At 29.6% G+C, this 26,182-nt stretch overlaps 1 protein-coding gene and 1 long non-coding RNA gene across 4 annotated transcripts; one reads left to right on the top strand and one right to left on the bottom strand.

Moving 5' to 3' along the window:
* Positions 1-5,085: 5,085 nt before the first annotated feature.
* Positions 5,086-16,227, bottom strand: LOC111040023 (ras-related protein Rab-13-like). Of its 3 annotated transcripts, XM_022323707.1 has the most exons (7): positions 16,041-16,227; positions 12,640-12,700; positions 8,076-8,214; positions 7,865-7,954; positions 7,574-7,687; positions 6,509-6,618; positions 5,086-5,582 (listed from the first exon to the last, which is right to left on the bottom strand). In XM_022323707.1, exons 1-6 carry the CDS (start codon positions 16,156-16,158, stop codon positions 6,520-6,522), a joined length of 621 nt encoding a protein of 206 aa, XP_022179399.1. In that variant the 5' UTR covers positions 16,159-16,227; the 3' UTR covers positions 5,086-5,582; positions 6,509-6,519. The 3 variants fall into 3 exon arrangements, with proteins under 3 accessions (XP_022179399.1, XP_022179398.1, XP_022179400.1); XM_022323706.1 differs by lacking the exon at positions 5,086-5,582 and having other exon boundaries at positions 6,285-6,618; positions 16,041-16,226; XM_022323708.1 differs by lacking the exons at positions 5,086-5,582; positions 16,041-16,227 and adding an exon at positions 12,897-13,307 and having other exon boundaries at positions 6,285-6,618.
* A 7,634-nt stretch (positions 16,228-23,861) lies between these two features.
* Positions 23,862-25,014, top strand: LOC111040024. The gene is made up of 3 exons (XR_002605168.1): positions 23,862-24,087; positions 24,518-24,652; positions 24,718-25,014. It is a non-coding gene; the product is annotated as an uncharacterized LOC111040024 (long non-coding RNA).
* The last annotated feature ends 1,168 nt before the right edge of the window (positions 25,015-26,182 follow it).

The raw sequence follows: 26,182 nt of genomic DNA on the forward strand, positions 1-26,182 counted from the left end.
TCGGGTCCAATTATGAATCTAAGTCATCCAGGATTGTATCTTGTTAGATTAGTAAAATAAAATTGTACTCACGCAGTTTTTCTGGTAACGCCAACAACGGAAAATGGAAAATGAAGTCGTAATAATCGAAGAATCATATTTCATATAGATAAAACCAAAATTTTATCTCTACTATCGACTATTGCGTTCTATGTAAAGAGAGGGTATTTACGGCTATAAATAAAATCGAACGGAATAAAAACGATACGAAAATTATCACTTTACAAAATTTAAACTTTACTTTATATAGTGAAACATAATATTAATACCTACTATTCAATACATATTTCTCCATGTTAATCCATTTTTTTGGTGTTGGCAGGGGGTCCCATTTTAACGATTAATTATGTTGTATGGACATTTTTATAAGCTAAAGCTTGCTGTAGCTTTTTAAATTAGAAAAAACATTCCGGAACTCAAAAGATAAATCATCAAAAAAATTAAAAAAAAAAAGAGTTTTTCGTATAAACCTTATCCTAACAATTACGAACAATTAAAAAAAAATTGAGTCAAATCGGCCCAGCCGTTCTCAATTGATGAATTGTTATACATTTAGGCTCCATTTTTATATGTATAGAAAAAAATGAAAATGTGTTTCTTTACATTAACACTGCTCCTAATAAATGATGGAGCCTTGATAGTTGGCATAATAAATACCAACTACTAAGGTTATGGTCTGGAACTTAATTATTGATAATAACTTATACGGAAGACCTATTTCCTTAGAAGCCTAATCTTTATCATTGTAATATCATTAAAATTGTGAAAATATTCTCAAAATTTAGAGAATATTTTGTACAAATTTCAACTCTATCGAATAAGAAAATTAATCAACACATTTAAATAATAAAAAGATGCATTAAAAGCACTCGATTTTCTTAAAAACGCATACTCATTATTAGGTGTACAGTTAAATACAAACCAAAATAATAATAATAATATGTAATTAATTAATTATTACATACGATACTAGCATACAGTTTTTCAACTAACCCAAATACATGCGTACTGATGATAATTATTAAATAAGAATAACATTTTAATAAGATACTATAATGTGTGACATAATAGTGTTATATAAACAATAATATTGATATGCATTCACAGAATATAGATAATAGTGCCTATAATAATAACAATAACAATAACAATATGTGTTAGTTGTATAATTTGTTAACAGACGAGCAGCCCTATATGAACAAATATTATTGTAAACAAAACGGACTCAAATTACACTCGTTATTGGTTTACTCGAATACAACAACAATATACATACACTACATATAGACGTATAATGCGACATCCGCCCACAGCGCTGACTCTGGAGAAGGAAAAAAGGGACACACCACGAGTATAAAACCAATTGCAAAAACAGCCGCGACGGCACAATAACACTACTCAACATCTTGGAAATAATATATAAGACTAAGACACAGTATAAAATATCCTTAGCAAGCGATTCACGATGGCCGCTGCAATGTGTACAGAAGACAATGGCCCACAACTGAAAAACGACGTTTCATTGGTTTTTTATTTTTTGTTTTTTTTTTCTTGTGGTAGGGATGCCGCCGGCGATAACTCACTGCCGAGACGAACGCAGTGCTCGCGGCCAGTAAGTCTTGTGCATTTCCGGTCCGAAAAGGTTAGGTTAGTTAGGTTAGTATTAATCTCCTCGCCTGCAGTATCCACGTCCCTCCGAATAGTACGAGTCAGGTCACCGACTCACCAAAAACATATTGCACAGTGCGAACGCCGGACCGACTAAATACACACGTTCCGTCACCGTTATCAATCGTTGTCATTATTTCCCGTTCGGAAGTCAACTGCACCGGTGTATCTTGCAGACCACATCGCAGTAATCTCCAGTGTCATTTTTTTGTAGTCTACAGAACAATAACTACTCCAAGGCATATTATACTCACCTGCAGCAGTACACATACAACGGACGACTGCTGCGACGTCGTTCGAATGATATATCCGATCGGTAGGTGAATATTTTGATCGTAGCGTATTTAAGGAAACCGTATTTTTATTTGAATTTTAAACGGCGATCGATATACGAGCTGATTGAAAATAGAGACGAGCGCGTTGCACTATCGTTTTGTCGGCGCAGTTTATCTGATAAACTTTGTGACTTTGTGAGTACCTCATTATACGCGTACCGCCAGACTCCTATAACTTGGAGCTTAAGTGTCTATAATATATAGCCTGAGTTAGGAGAAAAACGGATTTTATTTTTCGCACTTTCACCGCGCGTTGTTAGTATTGATCGTATAACAATGTTAATGTTCACATTCAAATACACTCTGCACAAAACTCTCAACAAAATTATATTAGTTTGGAGATTTTTTATGTCAAGAACCCATATAANAAAAATACTTTTTATGAATATTAGAATTTTCATGTTCTGGTATTCTTTCTGACACTTTTTTCCAATTAATAAACCCATCTATTGCTAATTTTGACATATTTTTTTCATTTGAATTTAAAAACAATTTACATGGTACACAAAATAATGCATTTTTTGATTTGGAGTAGCTAAGCCAAGTTCGACGACATTGATTTCCATTAACAAGATTTTTGAAAAACCAAGAAACATTAACAGATCGCCCTTCTCTTTCAGATCTAGTAAGATCCAATTTTTCAATATAGTTCATTCTCATTCTAACAATATGAGTTCTTTGAGAATCTATTATTTTTTCAGGCCATGTACCACAATCTTTAAAATCCAAAGTTTCATTTTCACTTAATTTCAATGACATAAATTCGGATACATTTAGACTTTTAGCTTTGTTATGATCAGAATTAATTTCCTCGACAATTACCCCAGAACTACATTTCTCAGTATTCTCATCCTTTTATACATCTGTCCCATTTTCTTCATTTTCTATAAAATATTAGATATTTATTGTAATGTATTATTTCAATATACCATAGTAATTTATTATACAAATTATTCACAAAGTTTTCTAAAACTACTATTTTAGAAATTATAACTGTTTCAAATTCCCGGTTAGGTATTAAATTCTAAAATAGTACGTATTATAATATCGATAGTAATAAATAATAATAATACTAAATTACGTCATTAATTATTATAATACAATACAGATCTAATAGTAATTATAAATAATTTCTAACCTGTGCTACATTGTGTGTTAGTATTACCAAGCCAATTATGAAAATACGCCGAAGTTCGCTCATTTTCTTTTTTTTTTTCGAGAGCTTTTTTCCGGAACTCACAACCAGATAATTTTTTTTTTTTAGACTGTTCCATCACAAAAAAAATAAACTTTAACACTTAAACTTAAACTGTAACATTCATTAGATACCGTCCAGTGAACAGTGAAGTGAACGCTAAACACTGTTATAATAAATAAATAAAACTGTTAAATAGCAGAAAATACGCACACACGAATACGCAATGCTGGGTTATCGGCTTATCGCTGTGCAATTAGTTCGTCTACGTCTACGACTGACCGATACAATATAGTATACACTATACAACATAAGTTTATCTTAATTGCAGATTGCCCCGATTGTGTTTTTGGCTATTTTCAGGAAAATCATAAAATCGAAAGTATAATATGATATAATATGTCGAATGTCTTTTCTTAATCATTACCAGTGTGACTATATTGAATTAAACCTATTTAATTTGAAATACTTGTGTAATTCAAAAAAAAAAGATTCAATTTCAAAAAAAAATTAAAATGTAATAAAAATGATGAGTTTAAAATTTGAAATTTGCGCCCCTCTATGATAAGCGCCCGGGGCATGGGCCCCGGATGGCCCCCCCCTAGATCCGGTACTATTAACAATGTTAATGTTCACATTCAAATACACTCTGCACAAAACTCTCAACAAAATTATATTAGTTTGGAGATTTTTTATGTCAAGAACCCATATAAGTATGTCTAATGCGACATGTAAGTCTCTTTAATATTATATGGCAGTAATATTGTTGAAATGTAGTGAATATTACAATAACTCTGATAGACACTGTGCAGTAAATACAATTTATAGATTAAAAAAAATGTCTAAAATAATTAATGTAGGCAATCGATAATATTCTGCATTGATGTATGTATATAAACATTTGTAAAGACATCATACATTTGTGATTTTCACTGACAAGCACAAGGAAAAATACTATGAGTTACAGATATAGGACTATAGAAAAGAGAGTCAGTCTCGAGACGCAAAATATGCACACAGAGATAATATATATCCAAATAGTTACCCACATGAAACTATATTATGTCTAAAAAATAATAGAGTGCCTTTTTTTATACAATTTATAGTTGTGCATTTTTTAAATTTGTATTATTTTATAGCTTTTATACAGATGATATAATGTAACAACTAACAAGTAACAAATAATCAGTATTTACATGAGAATAAAATGGTTGAGCAATCGACACGAATTTTGCCGTGTTTATAGAGTTATCATTCGTACTCAAAATCGTTTTTGAATTTTGAAGTTCGTAATCACCCAACAGCTGATATTAGAATTGACATAGGACCATTTGTAATAAATGCTTAAAAAATTGAGTTTTAAGTCTCGTGGTCGGTAAACAATCGTATATTAAAGATTATATTATAGTAGTCAAAAAAGCCATTTATATTGCTGTAATACAATTTAATAATTGTATTTCGTTTAAATCTAACTGTGAACTGTAGATTGAAAACTTTTCATTCAACATCGAAAAACACGAATTTTCAGAAAAATAACTTTTTACGAAAATAACATTAATTAGTTATTACTGTTAGTTGTTTCTTAACACTATACTAAGTCGATATTATTTTGAATCATGTTCTAAATCAAAAGTAAAGCATATACTTTTAAGTACACTAAGATAACCAATTTTTGTCAGTAAAATCAAAACTGATGAATTGTCTGACTGAATGTCATCAGTATTACAATTATTTTGGTAACAGTATATAATATGTTTCCTATTTTTATTGAAAAAAGTAAATAGGTACAACATAATAATAAACCAACTAATAATGATTATTATTTCAAAAATTGTATTATGTTCCCAATTTATTAAATTAATCAATGGATTAATAATGGATTACAATAAACAAAAATGTATTTTAGGTATACAACATCAAACAGGTATAAATCAAAATAGACATTTTTAAAAAATACATGTGAATTCGCAGGAAAATATTATATAGATGTATATGATAATAATAATAATAATAATATAAGAAACAATATTATAATATAAAAAGGCAAAACGTGAAAGATTCGTAGCTATATGTATTCATAATATCGTGATTATATTTTATTATTTTTGTTCGACTTTACATAATATAATATAAACTGTTTAAAAAATTATGTCAACAGTAAATATTTAAAATTGAAATGTTATGTCTGAACAAGTACAATATCTGACCCTGTCACATTAGTCGATGACTCACTGTTTACGTGGGCATGTACCATTTCCGCCAAAATTTGAAATAACTGTTTGCGCTATCGTTCGTTTCCGCCAATTTAAAAAAAGGTTCGATGCCAGTTTCCGCCAATCTACCTGCTATGGCAAAACTATTAAATTATATTCCATATTTATGGGATGAAAAGAAAATCTTAATGGTTTACAAGTCATAACACCCACATATACCTTACATATGGAATCATAGTAAATAAATTAATAAGATTAAAACTAGAGTACAGATTTTATTTAAGTTATTAGTTACCTATTATATTATTTTTCAGTATTTAACGTTTTCATATAAACTATGTTCAATTATTTCAAGTTAAGACTTTATTTTATGCATTAAAAATAATATGGATGATATTCCAATACTATATATGGAATATAAATTATAATAATATGTATTATAATGGTTGCACGATATCAGGACGATTGGCGAAGACAGGAATCAAATTTTTTTTTTAAATTTGCTGAAAATTTCAAATTTTGAAGGAAACGGGAAATCCCCGTTTACCTATGAATATCAAAGCACATTAAGTCTTTATGTATTTACTTCGGTTTTTGATAGAACGAATTAATAGGTATTAATAAAATAATATATTCATATGTATTATATAAGAGAGATATATTTCGTGGAAAATAAAATTTTACTCTAACGGTAAAATAATGATTTTGTGCATTTCGACTTTACAAAAAATAATTGTAGGTATAGATATACTATATATAGGTAATAAATTCAATTCATTACGTATTATTTAAGTATATTTATTGTAATATTGTAATAACTTTATAATATTATGCGTATTATATTATATCTTTACTATTTATATTGTAGTAATTACTAATTAGTAATCACTAATCAACAACTTTTAAGTTCCTTCGTTTCAGCACGTTTATTCATTTCTCGACGTTTTATAGGCGCGATTATAAGCCAACACGTGTATTATAATTAATAGGCTTTTAGGTTTTCATATAAATATAAATAGCTAGACCGTTATGATTATTATTATTATTATTATTATTACAGTTATGGACATTAACAGGAACTGCACTTCCGTGTAGATTCAGCAAAAGCTTTTTCGAAAAGTGGCGAACATTTCTCTCTTGGCGTTTCGTCTCTCAACCCAAACGCTCCCTAAAAACAATATAAAATACGCATTAACTAACAAATAAGTATAAAAATTAAATGGAAAAAACATTATGTAACCTAATATATGCATTTGTAGACGGGGACGTATTCAGTGGGTATGAGAGGGGGTATCGCTGGATGGAAATTTTTTTAGGAATTTATGGGCGGCAGCAATACTGTCCACGACCATCGTCTATCGAGCGTTGTTTATACATGTTTTGTTAAAAATTATAACCACGATAAAGATGTACTCATCTACCCAGTCTAAACTCCAAATTGGTTTTTAAAAAATAGATTGTTCAATTCTAGGCAATCAAGTAGATTGAAAATTACTGAAAAATTAAATAGTACCTTTTTCATATATCAGAGTTAATTATAGTAACCATAAAATGAGAAATTATATGAAGTGATTTCGATATAAGATATGAGTATATAACTATGGAGCACAATCATATTATAAAGTTAAATTAATTCAGCGATATGGAATAATATGCATAAGTTAGAAATGTGGCCTTGAGGCTTATACAAAATTATATAATATATGAGCAGTACGCGAAATCTTCATTATTTTTTACATAGGTAATATAATATACAAATTACAGGGTGAATTTTTAAACACTTATTTTCTTGGAAATCATTAACAAAAAACTTCTTACGATATTGTAAATTTTTATAAAATATATTTATTTACTTTTTTTTAACGTTACTTACTATTCAGTTGACGATGTTTTATATTTGTAAATACAGTTTTAGGTTTATATTATTCCTGAGAATTTTAATTGGTACATAAAAATCATAAAAATCGAACTTCGAATGAGGCCAATGAGTAGTTAATTATCTACCAATATTGACTTATATTTAACTTTATACGATTGTGCCACATAGTAATTTATTACGTAATACCAAAATCAAGTCATATAATAAATTAATCGTATGATTATTGAGTGTTGTAATGGCTCACAGAGTATTGGGAACGTTCTTTGATCATTTTGGCCAATGCCTGAAACGCCTCTTCCACGTTGACGTCCATCTTACACGAGACTTCGAAAAACGGCATATCGTAGCATTCTGCTATCTATAAGTAATGAGTAATACAATAATTAGACACAGATATGCACAGATTACACATATTATGGTGTGTCGACTGATTTATTTGTCTTCACAGATTATTTTAAGATCCAGAAAAATGTACTTAACCGTCTGGACCGAGCACTGTGTAACGATTTCCTATGGAGGTAATATTAATACTCACTTTTTCTCCGTCTGCTTTATCCACGGCTCTCACTGTCTCGTTGTCACATTTGTTACCGGCCAAAACTTTGATGACGTCCGGCGACGCGTTCTAAATGTTAAAGCATATCACAATCGTTAAATTTAAGAATGCACAAACAACAATTGAAAGGACCGTCGGTTTCTCGATTATTACACCATCAAAACGATAGGCGTAAGAAGTCAGAACTCACCTCCTGGATATTCTTCAACCAATACGTCAAATGGTCGAATGAATCAAGATTCGTCACGTCATAAACGAGTAATATGCCCATTGCGCCCCGATAGTACGCCGTAGTCAGTGTCCGGAATCGTTCCTGCCCAGCAGTGTCCCTGTAAATATAATAATTTATTATTATCATTGATGGGTCCAATAAATAATGCGATTGTATTTTTAGCTTTATGATAAATTTATGAAAGTCATCAAACACGTTTAAATTTAAATCGTAAATATTGGCTACGATAATAGGTATTATATTAAAAAAAAACAAATCTTTTTACTATAAACAAAAAAACTATTGATAATATTACAATCTTTGGATGGCACAATAAATTAATTTCGTACTAAAATACATTTTTTTTCATATTTACACCAGTAGATAAACTTAAAAACTTATCCATTTACAACACCCAATATGATTTTTTTTATGATTTAATTTTTTTTTAAATTATCTTTATGCAATATAATTAGTATAATAAAAGCTAATTTGATAGCTCATAATGATTAGTGACGAGAGATTATCATTTATGAGCAGGCACGACCTAGTACTTTTTGTGTATTATTGTGCTTTTTATTTTATAATAGGTTTTCAGGCCAAAGTCTTTCATGTACATTACCGGGAGTGAGACGGAGGAACATTTTTTAACTTGAAATTGTTTTTTTTCTCATATTATTATTATTATTTGCATGTATATTTGTATACATGTCTCTATCCCATTGCTGTTTCAAGCAGTGCTCAGGATTTTTCGGAAGTGGATTTGATGTACTTTTGCTAATTTCCATACTTTCAACTTTAAAAGTATGGAATTTAAGTTTAAATGTGCTAATCATTTTGAATGAAATCTTAATCATATAACATTATAGTCTAAAATTACTAACAAAATATTTTTTATTTACATATAGCTAAAGAATTATTATATAAATAACAGAAAGCTTCAACATAATTAGGCAATCAATGATATAATATTATTAAATATTTTTAAAAAATTAGCTTAACAAATTAATTTATTAAAAAAAATTTTAGATTGAAATAATTATGAAAATATTTGATCAGCTTTAAATTTTTTAAAACGAATATTCAGCAACATATAATTGTATTATTAGCTATATTCGGTTATTGAATCCAAAATTGTAAATTAGATTTCTATCGAAGTAAAAGTCATAAAACGTCGATGTAAATTTAATCATTAATAAAGAGCTTAAAGTCTTATAGGATTCATTAAACGTTGTACTAAAAGTATTAAATCCATCTCAGTACTTTGTACATTTGTCAGACCTCCTTTCGAATATAGTGTGGTTATTTGGCACCCTTTTATCGGTGGCATAGCGAGGATTTTAAAATGGCAAGGAGGGCAAACCCAAAATACTAAAAAAAAACATCATAAACAACTAACAAAAACAGTTCATTTTTATATTAAGTTTGACTTATTCAATATATTATATTTCATGGCCCACTGCCATACTCTACATTGCGAATGATCAACTCCGTGTCAAACATATATTTAAAATAAATTTTTAGCTTAATATGCTTCTTTCACTCTCAATTCCCTTGACATCTGCCCCTTTTACTACATTTCATTAAGTCCTACATATCCAACAACTCCTAGTGACGATAAAATAAAAATTTGAAAATGTCAACATTTAACTATTTTCGGCTTAGTTGAACATTATTAAATCATAATAACCATTTATTGTCAATTTTATTTTCTCAACAGATTATTTCTTAATCAACAGGTTATATATAGCCATATACAAGCCCTGTTGCACAAGTAGTAAGTTAAAATACTGAAAGTAATTAACTTAATTCTAACTAATTAACTGTACAAGTTCAAAATTAATTTTTTGAGTATCAAAATTCTCAGAAAAATAGTTAACATTGCCACATTAGAATATGAAATGTATACTGTTATTCAAATAAGCAAAACACATACGAGTGTATAACAGATCACCAAAAAAATGATATAAATATTTTATTTTATTTTTTCTTCGAAAAATGTTGTTTTAAAAAGTTGTAACTTTTCAAATGAATGAGTGTGTTAAACCTTTAAAAAAAATCATTCATTATATCTACGACGCTTTTTTCACTATCTTTTGAATATTATTATTTAAAAACGTATATCGGATTCGATATGAATAAAACCTATTTAAACTCCTTTAGATATCGTTTTAACAACCGTAATAAATTTTATTACACTGTCGTGTAAACATTATAATGTATTATACACCATAAATCATTGAAAATAGAAATATCTGTAATTTACAACATAATATTATAATTTTTATGTTATATACTGCAGAGCTTGGTTGAATAGTACTCACATAACTGTATTTCATCTACTGTATTTTATATTTGTATTGGTTATATTTTTACACTTGTCGTTCGGTAGTTAACTTTGCTTTTTTATTGATGTTGTATAAGACAAGGGTGTCTTATATTGTACTTTATTATCGTATTATATTGTATTATACATCAAATAGATACACCAAAAATTTTTGTTTGCGTTTGCTTGCGAAGGTTTTTTTTTCATTTTCTCAGAAATTACACAATTTCCTCAGAACAATAATAAAAGTATTAAACTATTTTATCAATATACTTGTTATGGCAGATATTCCAACACATAAACCTAATTGAATCTTTATGTACGAAATACCTATCGATTTTATTAATGCTATGAACATATACATATCATACATTGATAGTCGACTAGTGTCATCTAAAGATAAAAAAAATATAACGGAATAATACATAACTACCTACATAGTACAACTCACTGTTTGTATTACTATCGACAAATGTAAGATAGTTATTTTATTTATTTTAAAAATGCAAATTTAATTTAGTGGGTATAAATTATTTAATACACGACTTTTCGAGTGACGTTTAGTTTTATTCCTAATATCGTATTATTAACTGAAGTATGAAAAACGTATTATGTCACTGTGTCAGAACACTGTAATTTCTCAACTGCTAATAATTTAGTGAAAAATCACTTATCCCAGCCAACCGTGACGAAATTAAGTATTGACTTTATGTCATATTCTGTACACATCATTGTGGCATCGAATGACCTAGCTATGCTATAAGTATATAAACCACTCAGTTGTAATATTGGATGTAAATTAAATATTATTACGTCGCGACTGTATCGCTATAGTGATTTCCATTTTAAGCGATCGATTAATATTCAGTTTTTATTTTTTCAATCAAGGATAGCTGTCTCGTACAAAATATTAAAGATAAAGTATTTCGTATGTTTTAATAAATATATGAACTTGATATTTATTTATTTTTAGTGCAATCATCCGTGATATGCAGTGAAATACATTCCGAATAAATATGAAAGAAATATCAAACACCACTTTCGATGGTCTCTACACTTGACATTAATGATTGATTTGAATGTTAATAATAATATTACGCAATAATACGATATCTCAGATAGGTATGAATATTTTTTCAAATAGTAAGTGTCTACAACTGCAGTCTACAATTCTTATTTTCTTGGAGTAAAAACAGTAAACAACAACTGCAGAAGGTTTAACTAATAGTATTGTAACAAGTAGCTGGTAGGTAAAATGTGTAAAAGTATACTATCGTGGTAACAACTTCACAATGTGATATCACAAAAATATAGGTTAAAATGTATTCATGTGCATGAAAAAAACGAATATTACCTACAATAATTTGTTAAAAATGTTTAAAAAAATATTATAATAATCGAACCGTTATTATAATGCAACTCAATAATTGTTCAGTGTAAATTGTATTTGCCTATACACAGCACAATGTGCGTGTTAAACTAACACTTTTAATGTACATTTAATTAGCATACCTATTATGTAATGTATAAAATATAGAGTATAAACTGTTTAAAACAACACTCTTGTGTTTTATAGAAAAATCATTTGATTCTCTACGCCGAAACGTCATCAGATTTATTATAACATATCAAGATTTATTAATTTTTTATTGTGTACAAAATTAAATAATTTAAACATAAAATATTATGAAAAATGGTTCAACTAAAATATAAATTCTATAAATTGACTATACATTTTATGAGATGAAAACTATTCGAAATTCGAAGACCAAATATTCCTTCAGTGCATATTGTATATAAAAGTAGTATTTTCATTAAAACACCTAAAACATTAAATACACCTTCACAAGCCGTGGCCGATGGGCCATGCTCAAATGGGTGAATTTAATTTTGTAGCAGTTTCTTTGAATTTAAAAACCTATCGGTAGTTGTGCTTATATTCTATTGCGTTAAATTGGTATTTTGATAATATTTTTTTTGCGAAAACGACTTCCTCTACCTCTTGAGCTATATTGTGCATAGCACATATTAAAAATATGTATATTATACACTCGAATAATGCTGGAAAAAAAATGTTGTATCGATACTATACTTACTGGTTATTTTAGGTTATAATTAGGTTGAGAAAGGATCATATAACTATAGATATTAATTTTAACTGTTTTAAAATTTAAACACATCTGTTTCTGTACAATATTATGTATTGCTATGACTTACCATATTTGTAACTTTACTGGTTTTTCGTCCAACTGAATTATCTTTTGCTTGTAGTCGACTCCTGGAACCCGAAGCAGAAGAAAATATTATTATTGTTATGATCGCTATAAATTAGAATAACTACACAGTTTTTGTATGATATTCTCGAGGATGCCTCAACATTTTACATTTAACAAGGCTTTGCGTTCGGCTGTGGGCGTACAATGTACATATAAATAAAATTGTGTTGTGTAACGACATTAATGGGTGCAATTTACCCGTTTTATCCATTTGCATGACTGCACATTGTGAAGGAACCAAATTACCGCAAGGGAACCACAGAATCTAATGATAATCGTATAGGAAACATGAAGCACAAAACATTGTGATAAAAAGAAAATAATCATCGAGAAAGATGTGTACGAGTTGTACATTTCTAGGCGCCCTGTTCTGTAGTTTCGGATCACGTATGGGAACGCCTAAATACTGTATATTCGTATTCAATTTGGACTTTTGAAAAAGAAATTAAATTAATTTTGTTCGAACACATTTTCAGGCATTTCTGGGGCAATTTTTCTGTATGGTTGTAATATTTATACATTGGTTTATTATGAGTAATAGGTACATCCCGTGCACGGTGAACGAGTTTCATATTATTATAGGTAGTTAATACAACAATGATGGTTTTTAAAATGAATAACAATCATTATCTGTTTTCCGTCATTCTGATATCTACGGGGATTAAGCGTCAAGTGCTATACAATAAAATCATCGTTGAATGTTAGTTAATCCCAAGTACGAATTTATTAAGTAAATATTTAAAACAATTCATAATCAATGCTTTTACGACACTATGAAAAGATAAATATCTCATAGTCTTCAGTAGTTATAATATACAACATTGTTACGTAATAACGTAGCAGCGATGGTTTAATGAGATTTTAAATTTTGAAAGAAACCGGCATTTTTCTTCTATAATATTTATGTTTCGATTTGGATTAAAATGGAATAATTTATAGGATAATATTGTAAATAGTTAAATTTGTATGTATGTAGTTCACAATACAGCTATACATAATATTTCGCCGTGTTTGTCCTCGTTACCCTTATACCCTACCTCTACTCGTCTACATAACTATTTGAATACTTAATGTGATTTATAGTAATAAATTAAACTTTTAAACTATTTACATAATTTATTATCTCTTTAAATAAGAACCAATCACAAAGTTTTACAGAACACGAGAAAATGATTTTTTTATTTTGTGCCTAGCTATAAAAAAAATATTATGGACTTTTTTCTAATTGCGCTGAGCAGAATCTCTATAGTAATAATCTTCTTTCAAAGTCATACTTTTAAATTATTAAGTATAAAAAAATGTATTGACTGGGACGAATACGATGAAACACCCTGTGTGGCTGTGTATATATTTTTTTTACCAAAGGTTTCGCTGAAGCTTATACAGCAACAGCATCCACGTAATATATTACCATATACCTATCTAATACGGTGTACATCCTTTGGCGAAATCCCCAACGGGATTTTGGTTGAGTTACGTTAGCCGGTTTCGACTTTCGCACGACGAGACCTGGATCCAAAAGATATGTGCAATATACATTCGTATATTATTAATAAATTCGCATATTTTACATGAATATGATTGTTTGTCCCTTTGCGCCGCATTAATCATTTGGTGACACCGTTTAAAATAATATAATATTTAGTTGTCACCGATGATAATTGAGTTTGAGTAGGTAGAATTAATTGTTATTTAGTCACATCACTCGTATGCGATATAAAATGAGCATAATATATAAAATCGATACATTTTATCTATACAGGTACACATATTATAGCCATTTTTCGACACACATTACGAAACCACGAGGACACTACCATATACTCATATGCGTTTATTATGTGGTAGGCACCTAGTCAAAAGAGTATCGGGATTTTCGAAATTATATTCATCTTAATACCCATACGTAAGTCAAAAGGGATACTGTTACAAGTGTTACGACAATCGATCGCATTGTTTCCTCTCCGAACCATACGGTGGAGCATATAATAAAATTCTCATCATACTATAAATGTGTGTGTGATGGTCGTGAACAGATCGCAAAAAAACACTTGAAAAATATACAATAATATAAATGTACACATATAAGGCGTGTTACCTATATATAAATTAATACAATGTAATATACCGTTGTTTATGGTTACTGCACGCTAAAAATATATTATACACGAATGCTTATTATACTCTCACCCGTGGTTGAATATATTATGGTTTAATATGTTACCCGGTAACCGTGGTGTATGAAGTATATAACCACGTATTTATATACACATCGTACTTGCGGATGTAGGTTACAGCAAGGACATAATATTTTGGTGCTTGCGCGCAAAGGTCATGGCTTTGATGAATTTAATGACGTGCTAGTATATTATGTATGGCGTACATGCAGAGTTGGCAGCAAATTTTAGGGACCAGTAAATTGTTTTCAATACTTGACAATTTTCGAGTTTCTGCAATCAACGGAAGAAGTATATTATCATTATTATTGAGAGTCCTACACAGGTTTTTAGCGGTGTGTGACGTTGAAATATTATTTGGTTTGTCGAAAACACTTCATAAATCATATTCGTAATAATAGGAGGTGAGGGCTAAGGGAAAATAATTGGCCTCTCCTGAACCATTTTAAGATATTTTCAAAAATATATTTATTTATTCAAATCAATGTTTAATATGTTTAGCATTCTTTATTTAATCACTTATTTTATGATCTAAATTGTTTTATATTTGAGGTGATTGTTTCATAATACCTATGTCGTGACAATATTGACAATTCGCTAAGAACTAGATAGGTAGGTTTTGTCGGAGGCATTGGGGACAAAAGCACCTCACTTTTTTTGTTTTTATTCCTATACATGTTTGGACTCTGTGCAGATTCCAATACGCAAACGCAATACAGCTGCAGAACTGCTATTATATCAAAAAACAGTACACGAGACACAAGCAATACACACTAACTACTGCACCTGAGAAGTTTGAGAGGAGAGATTTCAAGCTCGGAGTACTACAAACGAATTTAAATATTATGTAAATGGCAGTATATTGTATGTGCTAGAGCGATTCCATTGTTAAAGATCATCGCATCACTGCGGACGATTAAGTATACGAGTACTCGTATATAACATTATAATTACACCTACAGTAAGTTAATTGTGATCGGTGGCCGATATTGGACTACATACATCAGAACCGAAGAGGATATCACACTCGTTATGTTTTTTTTTTAAATACGATTTATACACTTAGTCGCACATTAAAATAGTACCTATATTATATAGCGATTGGACCGACCAAAATAAAATTCACAAGCCAGTCGAATCCGGTCACCTGCTCGCAGAAACTTACCTATGGTCGATATGTACGTGTCGTAATACGTCTCGTCGCAGAACCTGTGCATCAGACACGTTTTGCCGACGTTCGAGTCGCCCAGCACGAGCACCTTGTAAGATTCGCCGGCGTTCATGTCACGGCATAGCCCTCGAGACACACACTGATCGGCGGCGGCGCGTCGACGATAGTGGCGTGTGTGCACTCGTCGCGTCGTCGTCGTCCCTTATTTGCGCGGCCGGTGGTCGCAATCGTTCGATTGTAATCCACGGCGATACCGCTAGACATCGATGTCTCGGTGCAGTGCACGCTGTACAGGCTATATGGCTTATATTGTATTATTATCGCGGTGTATAGCCGCCGAAAAAGCTCGATTGTCGTGCGCGCCGAGTCCGCCCACTCCGCCCTCCGCCCAGTGACGGACCATATTATGTACCGACGACTGCAACCCCTGCTCGCCGCCGCAGACGATGACTCACCCGATGAATATCGATTTGGTGCCGGTGCCAACCCATTTGGGGCCGAGAGTGGTACACACACACACACACACACACACACACACACACACGATATAAGGTACATGACACAAAATAATAATATACCCTTTTATTTTTTTTTATTTCCGACCATAGTAAGACCAGGGTCCGATCCGCCGACTCGCCCCCGCCGTTGCGACGCAGTATGTTATTATAATAATATTTGCGATATGCCTTTTTGCATCATCATTTTTACAACGACCGCAAATAATCGCTTAGTAGGTATTATTAGGTGGCTTTTTTTTTCTTTATCGATTAAAAATTAAACTTATCCAGGAATAATTGCGTTTGTTCATTCTACAGCGTTGAACATTGCGTACAATATCTTAGTTAAATCGATTTGGTACGACTTTTAGTACAATGTTTTTAATTGATATATTGACAACTCCGAGCTATCGGCTCTTGCCATCGTTACTACTGAATTAAGTGGATAAAGAAATTTAAATTACTGAACATATTTTTAAAGGATTGAAAAAAAATCATATAACATGTGACTCATGAGCTGTCTACTGTCCTGCGCATACATATATATCACATTATGTACTAAAGTGATGAAGTTTGTGAAGAACGATTTTTAAATTTATATTAGTCTTGAAAAGCGATGATATCAAATAATTAAAAATAGATTTATACCTCGTACAGATAACACTATTTCAATATTATTATCATACGAAAACGATACTATGGTACATGACAGATAGTAACTAAAGATACATTGTCTTTAATTATCTCAGTGATACACAAAAAATAATAAATTTGCTATTTCGTGAAAAAATAATAGCTAGTTTAATTTTTAAACGACCCATCTAAAGCACAATCCACGTTAAATAGTTTTTAATCTAAAAAAGTGCTATACGTGAAACTTTTGTACAGCTTTTCTATTGCCCCTAAAAAGCATTGGCCCAGAAAAACGTATACCCTCTCGGAATATGTGAACAAAGTTTGATAAACAATCAATAACGACATTCCCTGCTCAAATCCACCCTTGTTTAAGTAAGCTTAAGGGATATCTAACTAGCTTTAACATTTTACTACCCGTCCTAAATTTTTATGTTTGGCTAAATCCTATAACGTATTGTCCGTATGTATATGAGTTTCAACTACCGGCGATCTTCAAAATATTCCATCAAAATTGCACCTATACAACAAACATATACTATAAACAATAATAATAATATATACTACAACTAAATGTACAGAGACACGGAGTATAGTAGTGTAGTAAAAGAACTCGATCCCTTAATCGAAATTGGAGAATAGGAGCATTACATATTATAAATATTCTTGTTTTTCATAGCGGTAATTATAATACATTTTCTTTAATATAAATATATTAATTTTTTTTATTTTAATTTATTTAAGCATATATTTACAATCTGTAATTTATGTACAATAAGTCAATTTGGTGACGACAACTACGATTTATAAAAACATGAATTTCGCGGGGAAGGAGGTCCGTCAGTGTGGAAACCCTCCGACTTAGGAGGGTTATAATAATTAATAATACTATCACTAATACCTACCTACCAAAATAGAACAATATACTACCTACATTTTCCAAATTACCGCGAGATGTATTATTAGTATAATATGTGACAGTGACACCAATTGATACGAGAATTTCGAATAAAATGAAAATAATATATTTCATAATTAAGAATTGCGTGTTAGCATATCGTAGTCAGGCAAGTAAAAACAATAGTTGTGAAAATAATTCAAAGTGCATCGAAATCCCAGCCCTAATTATTATGATAGGTAGTATATAATATTTTTATTATATATTATTGTTATTAGATTTTGGAGTCAATACCGACTTACCATAAAATGGAATATAAACAGAGAGAGTAATGAAGTGAAGTTGAAAATCAAAGCATTGTCTTCAGGCACAAAAATATACGAGTAAGCACATCAATGTAAAATCAATAGATTCATCGCTAGACTCGAAATCGAAAATGAACGAGACTAATCAAGTCAAATAATTTGTTTTATAGTTGAATGTGTACCTTCTATTTGAAAATCGTTCATATTTTATTTATTTTTTTGTATTTATTCCTCTACTCGTATTATGATATTTTATATTAATAATACGCTCGTAGTAACATATAGCATATTAGCATCGCTGCGCCTCGTGGTTTGTAAATTTTCTAAATGCCTAATAACTTTAAGAAAAGAATCACATCGCGAGTTCGTGTCGTGCGATTTCCGCACTTGCCATGTACATAAAATATACTGCTTTGCTTCGTTAATTATGTCACGCTATTTGATTATTATTATTTTCTGTGTTAATTCTTATCCGTCGCGCTTTATTGTTTCATACGTTTCATATTCGTTCGCCACCCTACACGTGACTGCAATACTTAAATATTTTATACGAAGACGTACAACACCATCACACGTTATGATACACCGCACACTGGCTCACACACACACACACACACACACACACACACATATATTGTACGAAATAATCTTTGTTCTCCAAGAAATCCAGTACCAAAATAGTATGTGTGCTTGACGTTTTATTCGAACAATCGTCTCGAAAAGATTTTTGTTCGATTTCGTAGATAGTTTTTAGTCATATAATTATATTTTTTACATTGTTATTCTATACCGATCTTATAGACTGTATATTCTTAAACGCACAGACTTACTACAATATAGACGTCTATATTCGTTTCGGAAAATTCCAATATTGATAAAAACCGTATCTGCGTTTGGCGGCAATTTGCTTTAACGACTGTCTTATGTATTTTGTTTTTATGGAAAAACTCGAAAAGGGAAAATCGCCATAACTCAAGAACGTTGCTAATTTTATCTATTTTATATATAAGTAATAAGTTTATATTAAGATCTACATAGTATAGCTTATCGCATAAAATATGAATGAGTATAATAATAATAATAATAATAACGAGATTAATGTTTCCAAAGGCATGTGAAGGACATATTTTGAATCTCGGGGGATAAACATAGAAATGTAGCTTATGCTAACCAAACAGTAATATAAGCATTTTTATACGTTTACAACATTATACCGTTGGATTACGACGGAATTGTAATTTGTTTTTTCATTTTTTTACGAGTAATAAAACTGTATATTATACAAATAGGTACCTATGTGCTACATAAATATCATACTTTAACATTTGCAGTTCGTTGGGAGACGTTACAGTTTTATGAAATTCACGTACAAGCGGTTTAATCGATACATATTTTTATAAATATAAATATTCTAGCAATGGTTTAAAGTTTCAACTTTCGAACGCATAACCTTCAAAACAAATAGAAACAAGATGGGTTTCGTTATGTTTGGACATTACACAGCATTACAGTATTACAGAGTAATGACTATATAAATAATATAATAATATTTTACGAGGCATACATATATGGTTTAATAATTCAACTTAATGTGGTGTATTGTTTTCATTGAAATAGTTCAGATAAAAAAAATAATGTTTTTACTTTCTAACTTGCAGATTTACATCAGAAACTCTAAACACTAAAATTTTTAACTATATTTAGAAATGATGAAATTAAATTTATGTATAACTACGCAGTTTAATACCTAGTCACCACTTTTGGACAAAAATAAAAACAAAAGGTGCAGAAGAGAGTTTAAAAGCTTTTGACTTTCAACAATTGATAAAATTTGAAATAATATATTATACTATATGACATATAGTATATGTAATATGTATAGAGTGGAAAAAATAAAAATATAATTTAAACCAAAATACGAATTATGTGAAATATGAACTACTCAAGTGTAGTAAACACACGCCATCACAAGTGAAACTTTCAGGGAATGAAACTGATAGTTGAAATTATTCAAGCATACATCATCCCCTATGATTTACGCTACCAATTGAATTTTACAAGACCAAAAGGAAATCTAAAAAAAATTACAACATAACTAGTATACCTGGTATAGGATATTATATAATATATTAGGTTAAGACTAAACTACATAATATAGATTTGGTATATCAACAAATGAGAATTAGCTCATTATAATAAGTATACAACTATAGGTTCGCATGTTTTATTATAAAAAAAAAGAAACGTAAAACTATTCGATAGTAAAAAGTAAACTAATAATATATTATGTTAATATAATATTTATTAAGTACTTATGAGTTGTGAGAAATACTATGTTAGTTTTTCAAAAGTATATAATAATAAATAATGATATGAAAAATATATATACTTTCAAGTTGTGTCAATAGAAGTTGCAGTTGAAAAATGTATAGCGCACAGCATCTTTAAAAACACGAAAAATAAAAAAGATATTCTCAATACTTTTCAGAACTATAAAAAATTCTTGTCTAGTTTTGACAGGACTTATTTTCACGGCAAAAATAACTCTTCATGTGACAATTGTTGGCAATCACTAATCCACAGAAAAAAATGAAACTCAATCACTCTCAAGAATATCCTATATTATTATTGACCCTCTTCAAAGTTCAAATGATAAATAGAAACAAAAATTGAGAAAATCTATGGAAAATATACAATATTATTAATGAAATAATGACATTTAGTTTATTTAATTTCGTCTCAGAATATAAGTTTTTGTAATTTTCCGGAACGTCTATTGATTTCTGAATTATTCATTTTGTTTTCTTTAACCCCTCGTACTATTATATTTCACAATAATAAATTTTAACATGGTAGCTGATGAATGACAAAATAATTAAATTATTTATTAAAATGAAAATGTTTTTAAATCAAATTTTGTGAAGCATTTAAAAGTGTATAAGTGGACATTTGTTAGTAAAAAGTTGCAACGCAAATATATGCATAAGAAAATGTTCAACCGAGATTTTAAAATATGATATTGACCATAAAAACCAAAAAAAACAGTCGATAAATGTATTTTTTAAAAACTTTTTTCAAAGCAACCCTAAAAAAAACTTATCGATTTCCCAGAAATTCCTTCAGAAAATTATAAATCGTGAAATACTAAAAATACTCAAATTGAAAATGACAATGTTGACAATTTGAACAATGTATTCATCGATAACGTAAAAAATATGTACCTACCTTCTAAAAAATCTTGCTGAAGTGATTGAAGCTAAAGTGAAGTAAAAACTGTTGAAGGTGAGCAATCATTTTTAATACAAACAGATTCAGCGAACAATATGATGTGTTTTTCAGTAATCTGGTGGGTCTAAGCTCGTCCAAATCGTCAAATACGATATTTGTTGATGGTACATTTTCTTCATGCCCTATGTTGTTTTACCAACTTTTTACAATCCATGTAAATATAAATCTGCATTATGTTCCATCAGTTTATTTTTATTATCCGGCAAAACAATAAAAATGATTATTGTATACTTATACTTACGTATATGCATTAGCATTTAGTTTTTTGAAAATTAAATGAATAATTCTATTGATTTAAATTCAACAACAATTGTGGCTGCTTTTGAAGAATCCATTTGTGTTGCCCAAAAATAATTTGCAGATTTCATCCAACTCAAAGTTGGTGGAGAATAATCCAATAAAGTGGACTCATAGAACAGTATAAAAATAAAAACTGTGAGCTCAGAATCAGGTTATGGAAATGTTTGGACTTTCTTTTTTTAGCCTAGAAGAAGTTTGTGAATGATTTATAAGATATTTTATGGCACACTACCCTAATGATCCAAAAATTTTAAGATTTTAAACTAAAAATTGCATTGATAAGTATTCGATATTTCCACCCTTTGTTTGAGTTTATTTTTCTATTAGTTATGAGCAAAAAACCAACAGTTGTTGATCTTTTCATGCAAAACTCAATTCTATGTTTACAAAATCACATCAGAATAATTTACTTATTCATACAGGTCTTATATACAAGAATCCAAACAGATATATCAAATTATTCCCATTAAAAGTCACCAAAAAAAATTTGTAAAAAGAAAAACACAAAATACGTTTGTTAAAAAATCGATAATGGTGGCATCGATAATTCCTCTAAATAATTCTCAATGTCAAGTGGAATTTTATGGTGCTGTGGTGGTCTATGCATTCACAAGGTTGTATATTGATTCATTTGATTCCAACGAAATTACTTTTGTACCTGTATCGCGCTGTATGAAACTTATCGATTCCACCTAACTCGTTTATAGGTTGATTACTGCAGCTTGTTTAATATATAACATTAATACATTAATTGTTAAATCAACAAAAATGTGATGTTTATTTATGTGATAATTACATTGATGAAATATGTAAATTTAATCTAAAAATATGAGCAACGATCATCGTCTTCATTACCAATTTGGAACAAACTACTAACAGTTTAGTATCGTCTCATTCAAAACTTATCTCACAATTCACCAAGTGCATCCTATCCTAATATTTATTTTCCCCGTGTATTTAAATAAAAAATATAAATTTATATAAAATAATAAGAGGACTGAAAGTATATAAAATCAGCAAAAAAAATTTTGAACCGAAAACAATATATAATATACACCTATATAACAATACCTAACATTTTTGACGATTATCAAAAAAATTGATAGGCTCTCTGGCATCTAAACACTATTTTCAATAATTATTAATAATTACAATTTTATTCAATTTTGTAAAAATAATAACGTCTATCAATGTTTGAGTTGTTGCATGTAGTCATTACTCATTAGTTATTATGTGTTTATTATTTTGGTGTTTTTATTTCGCTTCCTGTATAATAGAATCGAATGAATCGATATTGCAGGTGGATTCATATTTTACAATTGTCAGTCGGAATTTATTTTAATACCTTGGAATCGATAAAACCTCCTTCGAAAATACCCTTATCATTAATATGACAATAAATTAGTCACAAGAGATTAGGTTCAATAAATACTCCAACGCGGCACTATTATGTTAACGTATCAATGTTAAATCTAATTATTATTATCGAATAGACATATAGTATTAATAAATTTAATAATCAGTAGAATTGTAATTCCAGATGTTTTATATGCGATCGTTCTACTCCTCCATAAATAATAATGTCAGTATATCAACATTTGAAAATTGTATTTACACTTCACACATATATTATTATTTATTATTATATACATTTATAGTTTATACATATATTACAATCAGTAATTTAATTATAAATTTAACAAATTTTCATCGCCTATATTAAATACGAATAAACCTATATAATATGTATACGTCCGTAGTAATTATTTTATATCATACGATTATATTATTATTAAAATCACATATTATATTTCAACACATTGACGATGATGATATTATCACGAGACCGGGCAAATAGTGAGTTTGCTTGTAGTATACTAAGTATGTGCCTACTCCATTCATCTTGGACCAGTGTGATATTTTGTATTAAACTCTTACACCGTTCAATTTCTTCAAAACAAACTCTTATGACCGATAGTCTGACCTGACAACATCAAATTTGTACTGCTCAAATCGTGTGTCTTTTTATTAAACTCTCGGAATTGTCAGTAAAAAATCATACCAGAAGAATCAGATCTATTGCAAAACCTTCACCGTTATAGATTTAAATTACAAAAGAGGTGAGAAATATTGATACACTTAAACATTAAATAATATTTACATTGCTATCCTAAATATTATAACACTACCGATCTCATATGGAAACATCTTGATTATTGAATTAATATATCGAGATAAATGTATAATGAGACAATAGGTTAATACCATTAAAGGCCTCTATAAAAATCAAAACATATTATAATATTATAACCTCTTCTAAAAGTACCTATAATTATAGAATATTGAACAAATCGATTATAAAAAAATGTATCTTCGTTCCCATCATGAAATTAAAAATTTATAGATGTCCCTTATAAAAAGGTTTAATGATTCACTGTTCATTGAGAATAATAATATATAATACATAGGTACTTTTGTAATATACATTGATTGACTTTGTTTAATTATTTTCTTTTATTAAAACAAAATGTAATGCATTTGTGTCTGCAGAGATAGGAGTTCAAACATTTCAACCTAATACAAAAACAATTTGGCAACCACTGAAAACTGATTTGAATAAACCAAGAAATTGACGAAGAAAAATACTAGTAGACATCAAAATGAACATGTATTCGTTATTAAAAGGTATTATTATACGTTTCACAAAATATTAATTAGATTAAACTCCCTTTAAAAATTGAACAACGTAGCCATTGCAGATGTTTCGTGCTCGGGGTTGGCGTATATGTTGTGGGTCCGGGGAAAACAAAAATTAATTAAGAAAATGTACGGAAGCCTATTATAATAGTCCCAGCATGTACCACTCCGGTAGTACCACACAAGAGTTCCTGGTCACGTCGCAATGAACTTTTTCTCAACACGATTAGACAACGGACGTAACGAACGGAAAAATAGTTCCCTGAAAGACCGTACTATTACATCATATTGTTGTCAGTGGTTAACACGGGAAAACAATGTAAAAGAGGGCTAAAAAGATTCTAAAAATTATAATCATCCCAGACTATAATTTTTTTCACACATATTATATTTCAATCATAAATACCTTTTCTTTGTTTTTTAAAAACCAAGAATTTACAGTATTTTTTATTTATTTATTTTTAATCAGTGCTGTTTTTACAATAACAACTCATTGTCAATAAGTAAAAAGAATAAACTATTAACAGATATTATTTTATTAAACTGACATGATTGCAAGTAAGGAATAACCTATTGGGCATACATATTATCTCTCTTCACTCGAAAATACGTATGTAATTATATTATTTGTTAATTGTTTATTAAATATATTATTCTTTAACCAATATTTATATCTTGAAAATAATTCTATTTAGTCAATAACTAAACAAATAAAATATTATTGATTGTATTTTTGTGAACATTTAAAAATGTCGATGAATAATACTACTTATTTATAATTTATGTAACCGCAATCACATATACAATTTAAATATAACAACTTGCAAATCTCATGCCTTCGACATTTATAGGATTATATCCAGGCGATTTCATACATTGACCGTCTAGCCATTACTGTGTAATCTACATTAGCCATGGGTATAAAATATACTTAAAGTTATAAGTTAGAACTATCGAACGATTTAAAACGGATGAAATCACTTGCGAGCATGAACACCTGCGGGGTCATGTTTATCGTACAAGGGTATGATATGAACTTTTAGGTTAAAATAATTATATTATGATAAATAGCACGCCACAACACAAAAATAATTATTTCATAATATGGTGACCATCGCTGTAAGTTAGGTTATGCAAAACGAAAAAGGTGGGCAAGCGGTTACCGCTCTGCTGTACAGTGAGGGTAGCTGTGGGTCACTGCCATTGATGCGTTAAATTTCAGTCTTATTTTGATCACTTCAAACGAAAAACGATTCTGAGCAGAAACCTTTTGTCGTAACTTCAAATTTCCTTAATTTAAAATTTGATTTATAGCAGTTTAAAGTTTTTCAAGACACCCTATATATGTATAATAAGCCATATAATGTACCGATTACACTATGGCGACAGGCAGTCACATGTATGTCTGTACTAATTATACTATATACTTGTAATGTTATTATTGTAATAATTATTGGCGTTTAGGTATATTTGATTTGTATCTCCTGCCAAGCCTACATCGACACTACAAGTGTTATT

The sequence above is a fragment of the Myzus persicae genome, unplaced genomic scaffold (assembly GCF_001856785.1).
Source record: "Myzus persicae strain clone G006 unplaced genomic scaffold, MPER_G0061.0, whole genome shotgun sequence".
NCBI lineage: Eukaryota > Metazoa > Arthropoda > Insecta > Hemiptera > Aphididae > Myzus > Myzus persicae.